Source organism: Penicillium chermesinum (genome assembly GCF_028974085.1).
Source record: "Penicillium chermesinum strain IBT 19713 chromosome Unknown utg000002l:1.0-5270490.0:1.0-5274688.0, whole genome shotgun sequence".
Lineage (NCBI taxonomy): Eukaryota > Fungi > Ascomycota > Eurotiomycetes > Eurotiales > Aspergillaceae > Penicillium > Penicillium chermesinum.
Window position 1 is genome coordinate 3385663 of NW_026695312.1, and position 14902 is coordinate 3400564.

At 50.6% G+C, this 14902-nt stretch overlaps 4 protein-coding genes across 4 annotated transcripts; 3 read left to right on the forward strand and 1 right to left on the reverse strand.

Moving 5' to 3' along the window:
* Window positions 1-2081: 2081 nt before the first annotated feature.
* Window positions 2082-3940, forward strand: N7468_002128 (NCS2 family permease; the record flags this gene model as incomplete). The annotated part of the gene is made up of 3 exons (XM_058471425.1): window positions 2082-2171; window positions 2225-3250; window positions 3323-3940. 3 exons carry the CDS (start codon window positions 2082-2084, stop codon window positions 3938-3940), a joined length of 1734 nt encoding a protein of 577 aa, XP_058334566.1.
* A 1694-nt stretch (window positions 3941-5634) lies between these two features.
* N7468_002129 (fungal specific transcription factor domain-containing protein) lies at window positions 5635-7837 on the forward strand (the record flags this gene model as incomplete). Its single annotated transcript, XM_058471426.1, has 5 exons — window positions 5635-6237; window positions 6303-6454; window positions 6508-6681; window positions 6752-7090; window positions 7147-7837. The coding sequence occupies 5 exons, from the start codon at window positions 5635-5637 to the stop codon at window positions 7835-7837; spliced, it is 1959 nt and encodes a 652-aa protein (XP_058334567.1).
* A 716-nt stretch (window positions 7838-8553) lies between these two features.
* Window positions 8554-8772, reverse strand: N7468_002130 (uncharacterized protein; the record flags this gene model as incomplete). Its single annotated transcript, XM_058471427.1, has 1 exon — window positions 8554-8772. The coding sequence occupies one exon, from the start codon at window positions 8770-8772 to the stop codon at window positions 8554-8556; it is 219 nt and encodes a 72-aa protein (XP_058334568.1).
* A 2700-nt stretch (window positions 8773-11472) lies between these two features.
* On the forward strand, window positions 11473-13436 carry N7468_002131 (endopolyphosphatase; the record flags this gene model as incomplete). The annotated part of the gene is made up of 3 exons (XM_058471428.1): window positions 11473-11656; window positions 11720-12586; window positions 12667-13436. The coding sequence occupies 3 exons, from the start codon at window positions 11473-11475 to the stop codon at window positions 13434-13436; spliced, it is 1821 nt and encodes a 606-aa protein (XP_058334569.1).
* Between the last annotated feature and the right edge of the window lie 1466 nt (window positions 13437-14902).

The window sequence follows — 14902 nt, forward strand, 5'->3', positions numbered from 1 at the left end:
TGGACTGGCACTGACCGTCCGAGCCTGGACAAGCCTGGAGACTTCGGACCTGCTGATTTCTGATTTCCCATTGCTGCCGGAACATGGAACAATGCTAAGCCGTGGTATCTACCATAAGGGCTACTGGTGGCTATTTAACTGCTCAATCCCATTCATTATGGCTCAAGGAGGCTCGGGATAGATGAAGCACTCAGCAACTGTATACTGTGCTATCGGCATTGCATCGATATGTCCCTGCGAGCCAGACTGTAAAGGAGTGAGTTGGCTTTTGAAGTAGGCACAGCAGCGATGGGGTTGATGTTATAACACGTAGGGTCTACCTAGTGAAAGGAGCGCGACTCGCCATGGCGTAGACAAAGCCTGGCAGCAATCTTGGAAGTAGACTTGGAACTTGGAGCTGATGTAGCCACCTTTGGATTGAGTATTGGGGAGTATGCCATCGTATTATGCAATACTTCAGAGGCAGATTCAAGTTGATCTCGGTCACGAAGGAATGGCTACCAAGGCTACCTGACCTGCAAAACTGTCCCTGCCTAGGCATAATAGGTTCCAATAACCACATAATCTATAGCATTGGCATGAACAAATTCTAGAATAATGATCTTGAATGCAATAAATAAGAAGGGTAAGAATCAAGACACTAGCGAGGAGCTCGGTCCACAATGCATTTCTGGGTCACTATCACCCTAGCAAGGTAGCACAGCCTTGTCTGAACGGGACATGAAACATCTAGAAACAATAGAGTATCGTGAACACCGAAAAGATATACTGCGAGGATACCTTCCTTCTGGGCTTGGTACTCGGCATCAATTGAGTTTCTCCAGGAATAAGAACACTCTGTTGGGGTCAAGGATTTATTCTCTTGTCCAGTACGGCTCCTTTCAGTTCCTGGCTTGGATCTAAAGCAACTTCTGGCGTCTCCGCTTCGATTTGCTCAACTGTTGTGTTCCTCAAAAGGACGATTTTCTTGGTTCTTGTATCAAGGACCATTCATTGCTCGAGCAACGAGGAACAATGGTGCAAGAGAAGGCTCCCTGCTCCTCTACTCATATTTAGGTCATATTATACCGAGGAAACACAGCCGTAGTGGTCCCCAATCTGACCAATATTTGACTGGGGCGCTGAACCCAAAAGGTATCTTGGGTGCTGGAGGTATACAGAGGGCAACGAGTGAAAACGCGAATAAACCTTGAGATATCTTATTGGAACTACCTCCAATACTAGCAACGCAGACCTACTAGTAGACCACAAAAAACTTTTCAGGATCTCAAATTCTGAGACCTCGAGTAAAATTCAAAGGAAGACGGTACTGATATGCCTCAGAAAGGGTTTCCAGACTTCCTGTCCAACTCAAGTAACCGGTCGTCATTGAAGTTTCTTATACTATTGCTACTATGTGGAAAGTTCCAAGTAGTAACAACATGATGCAAGTTCTAAGGAACTGGCACTATGAACTCAACGCCCCCGGTGACCTGATGTGCGCGACTATTTGTAGGCGGGAACGCCAGATATTCGAACTCACGGTTACTTTTCAGCGGAATTGCTAATGAGTTCCATGGGCGTGATAACGGTGTTACGTGAAAACAGTAGATAAGCCCTCAAGGGACCCTGTATCTTATCCTCAAAGCCTTGGAGCTAGTAAATGTGGCTGGCTACCCCGGACCACCTGTACCAAATCTTCGTATGGCAGGGAACTGGACCGCCTGATGAAACCAGTAAGAGCAATAAAATCTCGTGTGAAATTTCTCACGCGACTTTGGCCCCACGGAGGTTGCCGAGGACGAGCCATGGAAGAGCAAGACGGCCGAGTCCAGCAGCCAATCGCCCGCCCGACAAGAGCACAATCAGACCCGCCAAGCCTGCCAAGGACACCCAGACGGCGGAGAGGGCACGCTCAGGCGAATTTTTTTTTTTCTTACTGGTGACTTCTTATCGTGAGGGTTTGGTTGGCGGAAAGGTCGGATACCCATCCTTTAAAAGACTCCGGCCTTTTCCTCTCATCTGTCTTGCTCGTGCGGTCCCAGCAGCTTTGGTCCAGCGCCTTCAAGCTTGCCGCGACCCTTCCCGCGATATACATCGCCATGGGCTTCAGCGCCTGGATCCACGACACTAACCTGCGGGTTGCTCGTAGCCCCGTGGGACGGTGGTTTCACCTTGAGAATTCTGGCCATGTAAGTTCATCCTACCCCGGAGGATTATATACACATCACTAACAGAGCACCAGCCACGGGAGCGGAAAGGCGCTTTCTTTTTCACAGAGTTGCGCGCGGGCCTTGCCACCTTCTTCGCCATGGCCTACATTATCTCCGTCAACAGTAATATCACCTCCGAGACCGGTGGAACCTGCGTCTGCCCTGAAGAGAGCATGAAAGACTTTTGCGCTTCCAATTCCGAATACCTGCTGTGTGTCGAGGAAGTCAAGCGTGACCTTGTCACAGCAACTGCAGCCATCGCAGCCTTGTCCACCTTCTGCATGGGCCTGTTCGCCAATTTGCCCATCGCCCTCGCGCCTGGCATGGGTCTGAATGCCTACTTTGCGTATACGGTGGTCGGCGTGCACGGCTCGGGCATGATCCCATACTCTATCGCGCTAACGGCTGTATTCGTCGAAGGCTGGGTTTTCTTCGGCCTGACCTTGATCGGTATGCGCCAATGGCTCGCGCGTGCACTCCCCGCTTCGATCAAGCTCGCCACTGGAGTCGGCATCGGACTGTATCTCGCCCTTATCGGGTTAACATACAGTGCTGGGATCGGGTTGGTGCAGGGCGGAACTGACACGCCTATTGAGCTTGCGGGATGTGCGCCGCAGTATATCAGCTCAGAGACCGGGCAATGTCTTAGCAGCGAGAAGATGCGGAGTGCGACAATGTGGGTCGGAATCTTCTGTGGAGGTGTCCTGACTGCACTCCTGATGATGTACCGTATCAAGGGCGCCGTTATCATCGGGATCCTGCTGGTGTCTATCATCTCGTGGCCCCGAACCACCCCTGTGACGTATTTCCCATACACAGAGCTGGGAACGAGCATGTTCGATTTCTTCAAAAAGGTCGTGACTTTCCACCCCATCAAGCATACGCTCACTGCCCAGCAATGGGACATCTCCGGTCACGGCGGCCAGTTCGGCCTTGCCTTCATCACTTTCCTGTATGTCGACATCCTGGACACAACCGGCACAATGTACTCCATGGCTCGGTTCGCCGGTGCTATCGACGAGAAGACGCAAGATTTTGAGGGCAGTGCGATTGCCTATGTAAGTAGATCCCACCACAGGGACCCGAAATACCAGGCCGAAATACCAGGCCAGGACTAATAGACTACATAGATGGTGGACGCTCTCTCCATCTCCATCGGGTCACTCTTCGGCAGTCCTCCCGTGACCGCATTCGTGGAGTCCGGTGCTGGAATCTCAGAGGGCGGCAAGACAGGCCTGACCTCATGCATGACCGGCATCGCGTTCTTCATATCCGTATTCTTCGCCCCGATCTTCGCATCCATTCCACCCTGGGCCACCGGGTGCACGCTCGTGATTGTCGGCGCGCTCATGGCCAAGGCTGCGGCGGATATCAACTGGCGGTATTACGGAGACGCGATTCCCGCGTTCCTGACGATTGCCATCATGCCGTTCACGTACAGCATCGCGTACGGGTTGATTGCCGGGATCCTCAGCTATATCACGCTCAACGGAATTGCGTGGAGTCTGGAGAAGATCAGTGGGGGCCGAATTGTTCCTCCGAACAGGGAGGAGTCGGATCCTTGGTCGTGGAAGGTGCCTGGTGGGTTCTTTCCGCCTTGGGTCAAGCGAGCTGCGAGTGGACAGAAGGATTTCTGGAGGCGTGATGAGGAAAGGCCGACCCTCGAGGGTGAGGGAGAGTCGGGATCATTGCATTCCTCGCAGCAGGAGCGGATCACGGCTGAAAAGGCGCCGGCGGGTAATCTGTAGTGGCACATGCTACGGACAATGATAGGGTAATTGATATCGTGGGAAACTCATAACGCAAGTCCGTCGTCATTATTTAATAATCAAATGGTAAAGCTCATATTGCCAGGCTCTCACGGGTTCAAGTCATTTGAAGTGGACTGTCCGGCCCCGTAAGTAATACGGGAAGTGCCCCGGGGTAAATGCGCAACAATGCGATTTGGGTAGCAACGCAGTTAATATGTCACAACACTGTCCGAGCCCAATTTTTAAGACACCGAAGAGGCGTATCAATCAGCATGGCTGAGAAATGCCAATCGCTCAATGGAGGTGTCCAGACCGGAAGTGGCCGCTGTGTTCAGGGCAGTTCAGGGCAGTTCGAGGCATAAGCAAGCTACCGGGCGATATCCCGCAGTCTAGCCGAAAGTGACTGAGACATTTGCCCAATCACAGAACGTCTGGTGGACCAATCGGTGGGATCTGGAGATTGAGTGGAATACCCGCAACGCCGGTAGCCATTCATTTCGCTCGGGGAAGAAATCCGCCATTGCGTCTCAAAGCGGAATAGCAAACAGTACGAGGCACTATCCTCATCTGAGCCCTTGGGCAAATATGACCGCCATTTCCAGTGCAGCAAAATTCCATTATTAGAATGAATGGAATATGTGTGGCGATCCAAGCAGCGATCGAGATTTGACTGTGGCTGTCACTTTGGCCGGCGGTGATCATACTCCAAAGCCAACAAAAAAACAAAAAACAAAAAACAAAAAAAAAGGAAAAGGAAAAGGAAAAGCAAAGGAGGGATATATGCGGAACAAGTCAATATCCAGACCCCAAAAAGGGAAATTCTGGAGCCCAAGACTCGAGCTGTGAATCCCGGAATAGAACCTCCCAGCAACAGAGGAATTTGTGGTGCCTGAGATCATGAGTGGAGACAAACAGCCTGGATGACGAGGGGATGAAAACATCCGAGAGGTCAAATCAAATCGTGAGGCCGGGGGGGAGAAGGACAAATTGCTTCGATAGCCGCTTCTTCCGTATGAGATGTGCTCCGCCGAGGTCAGTTCGCCAACTTTTGCGACCCCAAGAGGCTTCTGATCCTCGGGTCCCTTGCCGTTCATGTCCCGCGTCAAAGAGACGAAAAGCTTCTAGAGTCAAGAATCAAGGGCAAAAGGGAGGCTAATGCTCGGCATTCCAATCCGAGCCAATCACCGGTCGCAAATATCGGAATAGTGCTCTGAAGGGCCCCATTCCCGAGACCCTCTTAAAATCCGAAAGCGCGTTAGTCCCGCAGTGCGACTTACCTCCCAATTACACTTCGTCTTGCCATGTTCCAGGTGTATGAGAGGTTAAATTAGTGGAAGAAGCGCCAGTTTGGCCGCTGAAAACTCGGTGCGTTCGAGTTCGATACTGGCTTAGCTTCCCAACCAGTAGCAACGAAACCACCCTGTTGCTGAGAGCCGAAGGCCCCCTGTCAGGTTGGCCGGTCATGAAGCCATAATTTTCTGCTGTCGAATACAGTCGAAAACGGGCTGATATCATGGGTGATCCACAGCCATCAAGGCCTTTATTGCCGTCGATTGAAGGCGGACCCAGTACACCACCAGCTGATCTCAATAACAGAAGGAAAAACGCTCGAGTAGCATGTGTGGGCTGCAAGCAGCGCAAACTGAAGGTCAGCTTAGGTTTCCCGCCTGAAAAACCTCAGATTATTACTTATGCGATCAAGTTCACAGTGCTCTGGCGGGATACCTTGTAACCATTGTGTTAAAAAGGGGACCACCTGCGTCATTGATGAGGAGGGCGATCAACGTCGAAAACAGGGCCTGAAAAGAAAAGTCGACACTCTTCAAGAAAAAGGGAAATTGCTAGATCGACTGGTGTCTGTGCTTCAAGAAGCCGACAAGAGATCCGCAGCGCAGATTCTGAATTTGATCCGCAGCCATGCCTCATTAGACGAGATTAAAGCGTTCATGGATGACATTATGAGACAACCGAAATTAGAAAAAACGCCAGAGCTGGTAGATGCCTGCAGTGGTGTTGAGCGGTGGCATGAATCGCATAAAAGGACCATGCTGGCTAGACCCGATCCGAGGCATCTCTCGGATATAGTATTGTTCAACGTGCCTGCAGCTCCGTGGACAAGTGTCACTAGTGACGATGGGTTTGTTTCCCATCTCATTTCATTGTGGTTCACGTGGGTTCATCCATTCTGCAATTTTCTCGACCGCGACCTTTTCATTCGTGATATGCAGTCGGGGAACCTCGAGTCTCGATTTTGTTCACCGTTCTTGGTGAACGCCATCTTAGCAGACGCCTGTGTAAGTGATCTGTTGTCGAAGCGGGCTGACGCGAGAGTGTATACTGATTCGACATTGGACATTAGGCATACTCGGAATATCCCGAGGCGTATGCAGTGTCATCACATCTTTGGTCTCGAGGTCTACACTTCTATAAAGAAGCGAAACGTTTGCTAGACGAAGCAACGGGTAAGGTGAGCGTGGCTTTCCTTCAAGGCCTTGGCGTCCTTTACGTCGTGTAAGTACGCCGTCCTTCGTTTTCAGTTTCTTAGCTTATTCAGATCATACCAGGACGTGCATGGTCGGCAAGGATAGGAATGGATGGGTCTATCTTCATCAGATGGCAAATGGCGTCGACGAGCTAGCACAAAAGCATAAACTGCCGGGACGAAATGCCGATGAGGAAACCCGTCGGGATGCAAGGGCCGTTGAAAGTATGATATGGGGGCTGTTCAATCTTGCCTCGTGAGATCTATAACCTTGGGATACCCTTGACAGTGAACATGCCTGGATGCTAATCATGTTTAAACTGCAGGATGACCGCTGTGGCCTTTCAAAAGGGATCACCGGTCAAAGTTCCACATATGCCGCGATATCTCTCACAACGCGACCCTCACCGCGACAAATGGTCAAATTATCCCATCAAGGCGGAGAATACGGAATCACACACTCAATGTCTTTTCGATGCGTTTTGTGATCTGAGCCTCATCACGCATGATCTCAGCTGGAGCGTACTCGACGGAAAGAGGCAGACGCTGACGACCGACTTGGTTGGGATGATAGAGAATGCGTACAAACGCCTACGCGGCTGGTATGAGGGGCTTCCGAGTTGTCTGGAGACAGAGAGCGCTACGCCGCATGTTTTGAGTTTCCAGTTCGTGATCGGCCCTAGTCTGAAACTCCGAATTAGTAGCTGACCCTTCTGAATAGCCTCATGTATCAAACGATCATCCAAACATTATTCGGTCTAATGCGGAACCTCCCGGCAAAGGAAGACAGCGACGACCGGAGTGAGGTTGAGAGTGAGATTGAAGATGAAAGCGAGCCTGACTGGAAAACACGAGCGCGCCAACGTGCTCAACAGATCTGCTTGGAGGCAGCCCGAGAGAGCGGGCGACTCGCCGATTTGAATCGCGATTTATGGGGATCGAATAACGTACCTCCGGTCAATGTTCACTGGGTAACAGTCGCCATGTTCACCTTGCTCTCGGAGCTGGACGAGAAGGAGAACAGTGACGCCTTTGTCAGCTTGTGCGTGGCCGCTAAATCCAACGCCAATCTCTGGGCGCTTGGCAAGGGAACGCTACGATTGGTCCAAGTAACGGCGAAACAGATGGAAGTAACGCTGCCTCCTGAAACCGACGCCCTCTTCATCGACTTTGAGACCCGATTTTGGTCTGCTGAAGACCGCAAAGTCTTCAACAGCCAGTATCCGAACTATGGGCTCACGATGAAGCGAGCTGAGAGGGATGAGATCGAGCTGGATGCGTTCTTGGCTAAATTTGATGACCTGTATGTGACTGAGGTTGCAGAGAATGAGAGCACTCGGGAATTGTTGCATTCTCCGGGGAGCTCGGCGGCAGGGGATGAGATTCAAGGAGCGTCAAGCGTCGAAAGATGATGCGTCGAGCGGCGGCTGTACCCATGTCTAGACGGGCAAACGGAGCTGCTTCGAATCATGGTATTAGTTCAATTTGTTTCGACAATCATTTCCATCTCAGGTTTTCATTTGAGGTTCTGGAGAAGAGTAAAGAACGAAGCTTACAGTCCACGACGAATTTGGCGGGAGGTACGGCTCCGGCTCCAATGGATAAGCCGCTCCGGAATTGTTTTCCGCAAGGATAATTAGGTTCAGGCCGTCCAAGGTCGTAAGTCACCGGGGGAAATTCACCGGAAGGACTGAAGAGTCTGAAAGGAAATGCCAGATAAGTATAAACGCAATTGGGCCCGTGAAATGGGCTTATCCAACTTGTTGATTGACTACGTCGAAAGAACATAGGCAGGACGCCTTTGACTCGTATCTGGTACCTGGATCCACTTGCGGAATTTGATCTCTTCAATATGAAATTCTGCGGATTCTCTAACCCAAAATACCTTACGGCTTCTATCGCTGCATTTATTCCATGCCCTGTCTATGAAGAATCTCTGGGTGACCCATGCCCAACCACACTCAGAGACTTCAACCATAATAAAGCTATCATTTGACCCTGACAGAAAATAGTATGGCCTTTGATGATATTGAATATCTGAAACTGTTAAGCGTCACGAAATATTCCCTAGCAGCAGAACAGCATACCTCTCCCGTGGCCATGTAATCCAGTTAACAGCAATGCAGGACTAAGCCTCTGTCGTCTCGAAATTCTGCTTCTGTGCCATTCTCTTAAGCCATTGCCGGTACAGGAAGAGGGATAACAGTCCCAGGAATACAATGAACACAATGCAAAACACCAAGATGACACCGGGGTTGCGACTAGCAAAGTTGCCTCCCTTGTGGCGGGCTTGAAGGCCTGGAGCCTCGAGGCTATCGATCGTCAGAGCAGGCATATTGCGAGACATGAGGAGGATGAATCGTGCGATCAGAAACTGTGGGTTTGGTGGAGGCCAACTATCAGCTTTGGTCAACCTTACTCAATCTCTGGAGGCTCAACATACATCTCCCTAGGAAATGCTAGGCTAGGAGGTATTGCGAAAAGTGTCGTAAAGGATGGCAAAGAAGGGTGTCTGGACAAACGTCGTCCTTTCGGATGGTTGGGGGAAGTCGACCAAGGCTTGGTTTACGGGGTTCGATCAGATTTGGGTGACAGGACACGTCTCGTTGAAGAAGGAGCGATTCAGACACACTGAGGGGGAGAGGTGGTGGAATCACGCGTCACAGGTCGGCTCAATAGCGTGTTGGTTAGAATGAATTGGAAGACTGAAGACTGCGATGAATTAGAAGACTGAAGATTGCTGGATGGATCAGTTCTACTGTCTCTACCGGCAGTAGGCGGACCGGAAGACCACCGGTACCAACGGGCCTGTTCGTACTTGACGACAGAGTTTGGTTGGGCTATGATGATCCATTGTTAACAAGCTCTTCTTCTAGTATACGTACAGAAACTTTGGATATTTGGAAGGGAGAACCATGGTTTTAGAAGAGAGGATGGGATCCCAAGGGCGGCGGGGCTGTCATAGACGTCAAAGAGGTTTAATGCACTGGCCCTTGCCATATGACAGTTCTCTCCAGGGACCACCCGCTTGGCTTCGAGGGGCTGTAGAGGAGGCAATACTACGGGGCTCGTATATAGTTCGAAGTCTTTTGTCGTGGTGAAAGGATTCCAGCCATAATTGTTGCGTCCTATTGAGTTTCTCCAGGGTCAGGCACGTGGACTAGAATTTACTGGCGCAAACGAAGAGTATCTGTGTAACTTGCACTTTGGTCCTGAAGTATAACGGGGGCTCAATGTCAGTGCTCTCCTCCCAATGTGAGATACATTATCTCAGACCATGAGAAACTCGCTTCGGGCACCCTTATGGAATAAGCATCTGCGCTGCACCATCCAACGATGACCTGCATTGGCTCTCTAGAGAAATGAAGCTGTTTGCTCACTATTATCACTATGTTTCAATAATCTAAACCAACCAACTAGCCAGGAACTTGAGTCCACACTCCTCCGATGAGCCATCGGGACCAAATCAAGTCCTGTACTTTTGTCTCACGGCTTCTAAGCCGGGGTGGGAAAGTGTACTCTGAGCATCAGTCGTATCCAAAAAGATGTGGCCCCGCCAACTCTCTGTGCCTCCACTCCGTTTACGGAACCATTGCATCTGCATTTGACGTTGCATACCCTTCGGGAGACTCAGAGAAACCACCGCACTCCGCTGGTCGCTTCTCAACCCGTGCTCCTGGTTGCTCCCAGCCTCTTGTTGAGCTCGCGGGTCATCATCACCCTGTCGAACGGGCCGATAGCCCTTTGAGTGAGGTGGATGGTCAGTCCACGGCTAAGTCTTATTTTGATGGTTATAAGATGGGCTCTCTTGATATGCTACTTCAATATCCGTGCGCGTTAGTCTTTGACGTGATGTCGCAGTAGAGAGCGATGCTAGTAATAGCGGTAACACATGCTGGTGGCGATCGAAGTTTATTTCAGGCATAATATATCTATATGCTCGAGGGCGTCAGGGGGTCAAGTCACTCACTGATATATTAATATATTTTGGAGTTGGGGGGCTCCCTGCGAGTCATCAGATGAGAATTCTCAAGACTACTTTGATTTCTTGACGTCGAGTCTTGGATTCAACATGTGTGACAAGTCTCGTCATGTGGCCGCATGTTAGAAAAGTTCCAGCTGGTCTAGCTATCAGTTTACTAGTAAACAAGACAGGGTCATATGAACGAAATGTTAATTGATGAATAGATCGTGGGATGTGGATTCCGAGGTCAGGCGGGCAAGTACCAAGATTAACATGGCTGGATACCGTGAAATTATAGTAGTCCCGAGCAGCCTCAAGGTCGATTTCTTGTTCTTTCGTCTCTTCTTCTCCTTTTCCGGACTTGTTGTTCCAAGAAAGCTTGCATTGAGCCAGAGGTTCTAGATTTGGCATTCGGGGTCGACTACCATGGATGGTCGCTCATGAGAATACAAGGACCTTGGTAGTTGCGCGTGCGTATTCGCGGTACTTGATGGCGGCAGCTGGCCGGATGGAAGGTTACACATCTATGTGCTGCCTGTCAAAATGTAGAATAGAAGAATAGAATCTTAGAGCTTTTATTTCCGTCAAGGCTTCATATCTAGAACGTATCGATGATTGTGGCAGTGATTCAGTACCCAAGGCCGACGTCGAAGGGTTCTCAGCACGTGCGAGAACAATTGGATAGCAATTGCAGTACAGGCAGTCGATCCGGGGAAATCTGCAGTCTTTATTTCTTATTTCATTCTTAGTTGCTTCTCAGTTCCGTGCGGGTCATCTCACCATCTCACGTCTGGCTCGTATCTACCTCCTCCCAAATCCCCTTTCTGTGTGCGTCCCTTCTCCTTTTTGCGTTCGGACGAACCGGCGAGTGATTGTCGGTGCCTAACACGCCAATCTGGCCTCTGATTGGCTGTTGGTAGGTTCTGCCGGGCCCGCCGAGTGACGTGAGCGCCCCGGTTGGTGATAAGATCTTGCAGCTCAAAAGGGTAAAGAGACGAAAAGAAAAAAAAAAAGATAAAAAAAGAAAAAGAAACACCTTCTTATCCCCTCCACTGCATGCTCAGCTGAAGACCGGCCTGCACAATGATGCAGTCAACCGTCTTGCTGCTAGGGCTTCTCTCGGCGGTCTCGGCGGTGCCTGTCGAGCAACTCCCCTTGGCCGCTCCGCTTGTGGAATCTCAAATCGATTCGATATTCCAAACCCCTCAAGCTCCCTTGACGGAGCCATCGGCGCCTCGACTACACGGGAAATTCCTCCACGTAACAGGTGAGCTCAGAGCCCCGGGTGGCAGTTTGTCGCGCAACAGTTTCGGCTTCTAACAAGCTCTAGACTTTCATCCCGACCGATACTACAAATACGGCGCTTCGATCGAGGACGGTTCGTGCCACCATGGCAAAGGCGTCGCAGGATACTTCGGACAGGAAGGATCGGACTGCGACTCTCCCTACACACTTGTTAACGAGACGTTCCGCTGGTTGGCCGAAAATTTGAAGGATGATCTCGACTTCGTGATCTGGACTGGCGACTCCGCCCGCCACGATAACGACGAGCTCATCCCCCGGTCCGAGCAAGAAATCGTCGATCTCAACCAGTACATGGCGCAGAAATGGATTGATCTGTTCGGCACCCGGAAAAATTCTGACCGTGTTCGCGGCGTGCCTCACATCTCGGTGCCTGTAGTGCCGACCTTCGGCAACAACGATATTGCGCCCCATAATATCTTCAGGAAAGGTCCTAATCTATGGACTAAGAGGTTCGCGGAGGTATGGCATGACTTTATCCCCGAGGATCAGCGCCACAGCTTTCTCGCAGGCGGGTGGTTCACCTCGGAGGTCATTCCGGGCAAGCTGGCTGTTATTAGCTTGAACACAATGTACTTCTTCGACTCCAACAGCGCGGTGGATGGCTGCGTCGAAAAGTCCCAGCCGGGATACGAGCATATGGAATGGCTCCGGGTGCAGCTGCAGATTCTGCGTAGCCGGAACATGAAGGCCATCTTGATGGGTCATGTGCCCCCGGCGCGCACCGAGGAGAAGACCAACTGGGACGAGACCTGCTGGCAGAAGTACACACTGTGGTTGGATCGGTACCGCGATGTGGTGGTGAGCGGCCTCTATGGACACATGAACGTCGATCATTTCATGCTACAGGACAGTGATGACGTTGACTTTGCCTTTCTGGCGCAGAAAAATACGAGTGAGAGGATTTCTATCAACTCGAAAGCGGATTACATTAATTCCCTGCGGGAAGCGTGGCCGAACTGCCATATCCACCAGGCGGTACCTTTGAAGGCTTAGATGGCAGTACAATGGATGCAGCAGAGCCGGAGGCCGTGAGGACGAAGAAGAACAACAAGAAGAAGAAGGGCAAGAAAGATAAGGGAGACAACAAGAAAAAGAAGCTTGAGAAGAAACGCCGCAAGTTTCTCAAAAAGGTCGGAGGGCCATTGGCAGAACGATTCAGTGTAACATTGGTGTCACCCAGCGTGGTGCCAAATTATTTCCCGACGCTCCGCGTGATTGAATACAATACTACAGGTTTGGAGAGCACTACAGCTGCAGACGACCAGCCATCTGTTCTGGACACGGATGTTTCTGCTGAGCACCCTGAAGTCTCGAGTCAGAATACGCCTGGGTTCGAAGTAGAATTCAAGGTGCCAGATGCGCCGTCGCCAACCAGCCCTCCCGGCCCAGCATACTCCAACCAGGCCCTCTCATTCCTTGGCTATACCCAATACTTCGCGAACTTGACCCGAATCAACGCGGAGGTTGCTGCGGGCGGACAAAGCGACCCTCGAGTGATGTTTGAGGTTGAATATAGCACCGACGACAAATCATACCGGATGAAGGATCTGACTGTGCGAAGCTTCTACGAGCTCGCGATTCGCATTGCCGAGGAGGGAGATGCATCTGCCAGACCCCATAGCCAACCCACGGTGGCCAAGCGGCCTAAGGTTAACAAGGCCTGGCGCGCCTTCTTGTCGCGGGCGTTCGCGGGATTCCTTGATGTAGATGATTTGAGTGATGATTTGGATGCTGTACAATAGGTACTTCACGACATGTATACTTTCAGGACTTGCATTTGATGACGGGCTGCATCTCGGTGGGTTGGAGATCCATTGTGCATTCATGCGGTGTTTATTATTATTTTTTTCTTGTTACATTTAGAATCGGGATCGACTCTGGATCTTCGGGTACATTGATCATATGTTACGAATACAGTTGAAGAACCTGGTATACACAACCGGGAATCTGTTCCTATCTCAAGGGCTTCTATATACCGTGCCGATTCATTTCCCTTGCCACCGCATCGGAACTCTTCATTGGTTAGAGATTGGCGAATGGCATCGTCAAGCTGGTCTTTGCCAGCCTCCTTGGGTCTAGTCGAATGATTTCGGACACAAGTCAGATGAATTGATTGGCTGGCTGTAAATGCGCTGAATACTAGTAGCTGTTGCCGAAGACTCAGCGTCGGGATTGCTTATCTACCTACCAGTACCAGACGCCGCCTTGCAATATTGGCCGATATGACGGAATATCTCCTCGGTGACGTGATTCAGATGCAGAGTTCGAGTTGCCGATACCATTAATGATATGCATAGAGAAGCTATAAGGGCAGACCGGCAATAGCTCCCCTAGGGACGGTAACCATGCTTATAATGTGGAGTGCATGGCCAATTGCGTCTTGAGTGCACTTATTGTTCGAATTGGATCCGTTTCCTATTTCCACGGAACCATTCATTGACAGATCAAGAGCAAGGCTTCATAGCTAGGGATCTCTAGGCATATGCGGTCAATCCTATACCTTCAGAGATACGACATATTACATGTGCGGATGCTCGCTGTTCCTTATTCCGGCACGAGTATGTGAAGAGCAGGTTTTTTCTGATTGCAAAACGGGGTCTATGAGCTGGACCACTTGAGTATACTGACTAGCCAGTACTTGTACAACAACCTGTCGACGAAACTCTGTTGATGACCAAGATCTGTTGCATCGGTACCATCTTTACACACTTGGACACTGGAAAGAAGCCTGTTTTCGAAAATAGAACAAGAAGCTCGCATGCCCAAGATACAAGAAACCTCTCCGTCCAGGCCTTGTGCTTGGCAGGCCGGGCCAGAGGCGAAAAAATGACGCCTAACTTCGTGAAGAAATTTCTTACCTTAACAGCGCATCAATGAGTTGTATCGTTACGAAAAAAGTATGAACTCCTTAGCCTAAAGAGGGGCTGGATCCGACATCATTCTGGCGGTGTACTCGCCCGACGGGTACCAGTACACAGTCCTGCGCCCCGACGGAGACAAACCCACAGTCGATCCTGGGGCGCTATGCGCTGGCAATCGTCTCTGTCTCCCCTGAAATGCCGGCTATATCTGCGCCTGGTTTCTCTCTGGAGAGGCGAGTCCAGAATGAAGAACCAGCGCCTATCAGGCGAGCAACAAACCCAATCTCGTCACGGAGTACAAGTGACCTGGCGCCGGGTACCCGAGCTAAACCTGAAGGAGCAGGAAA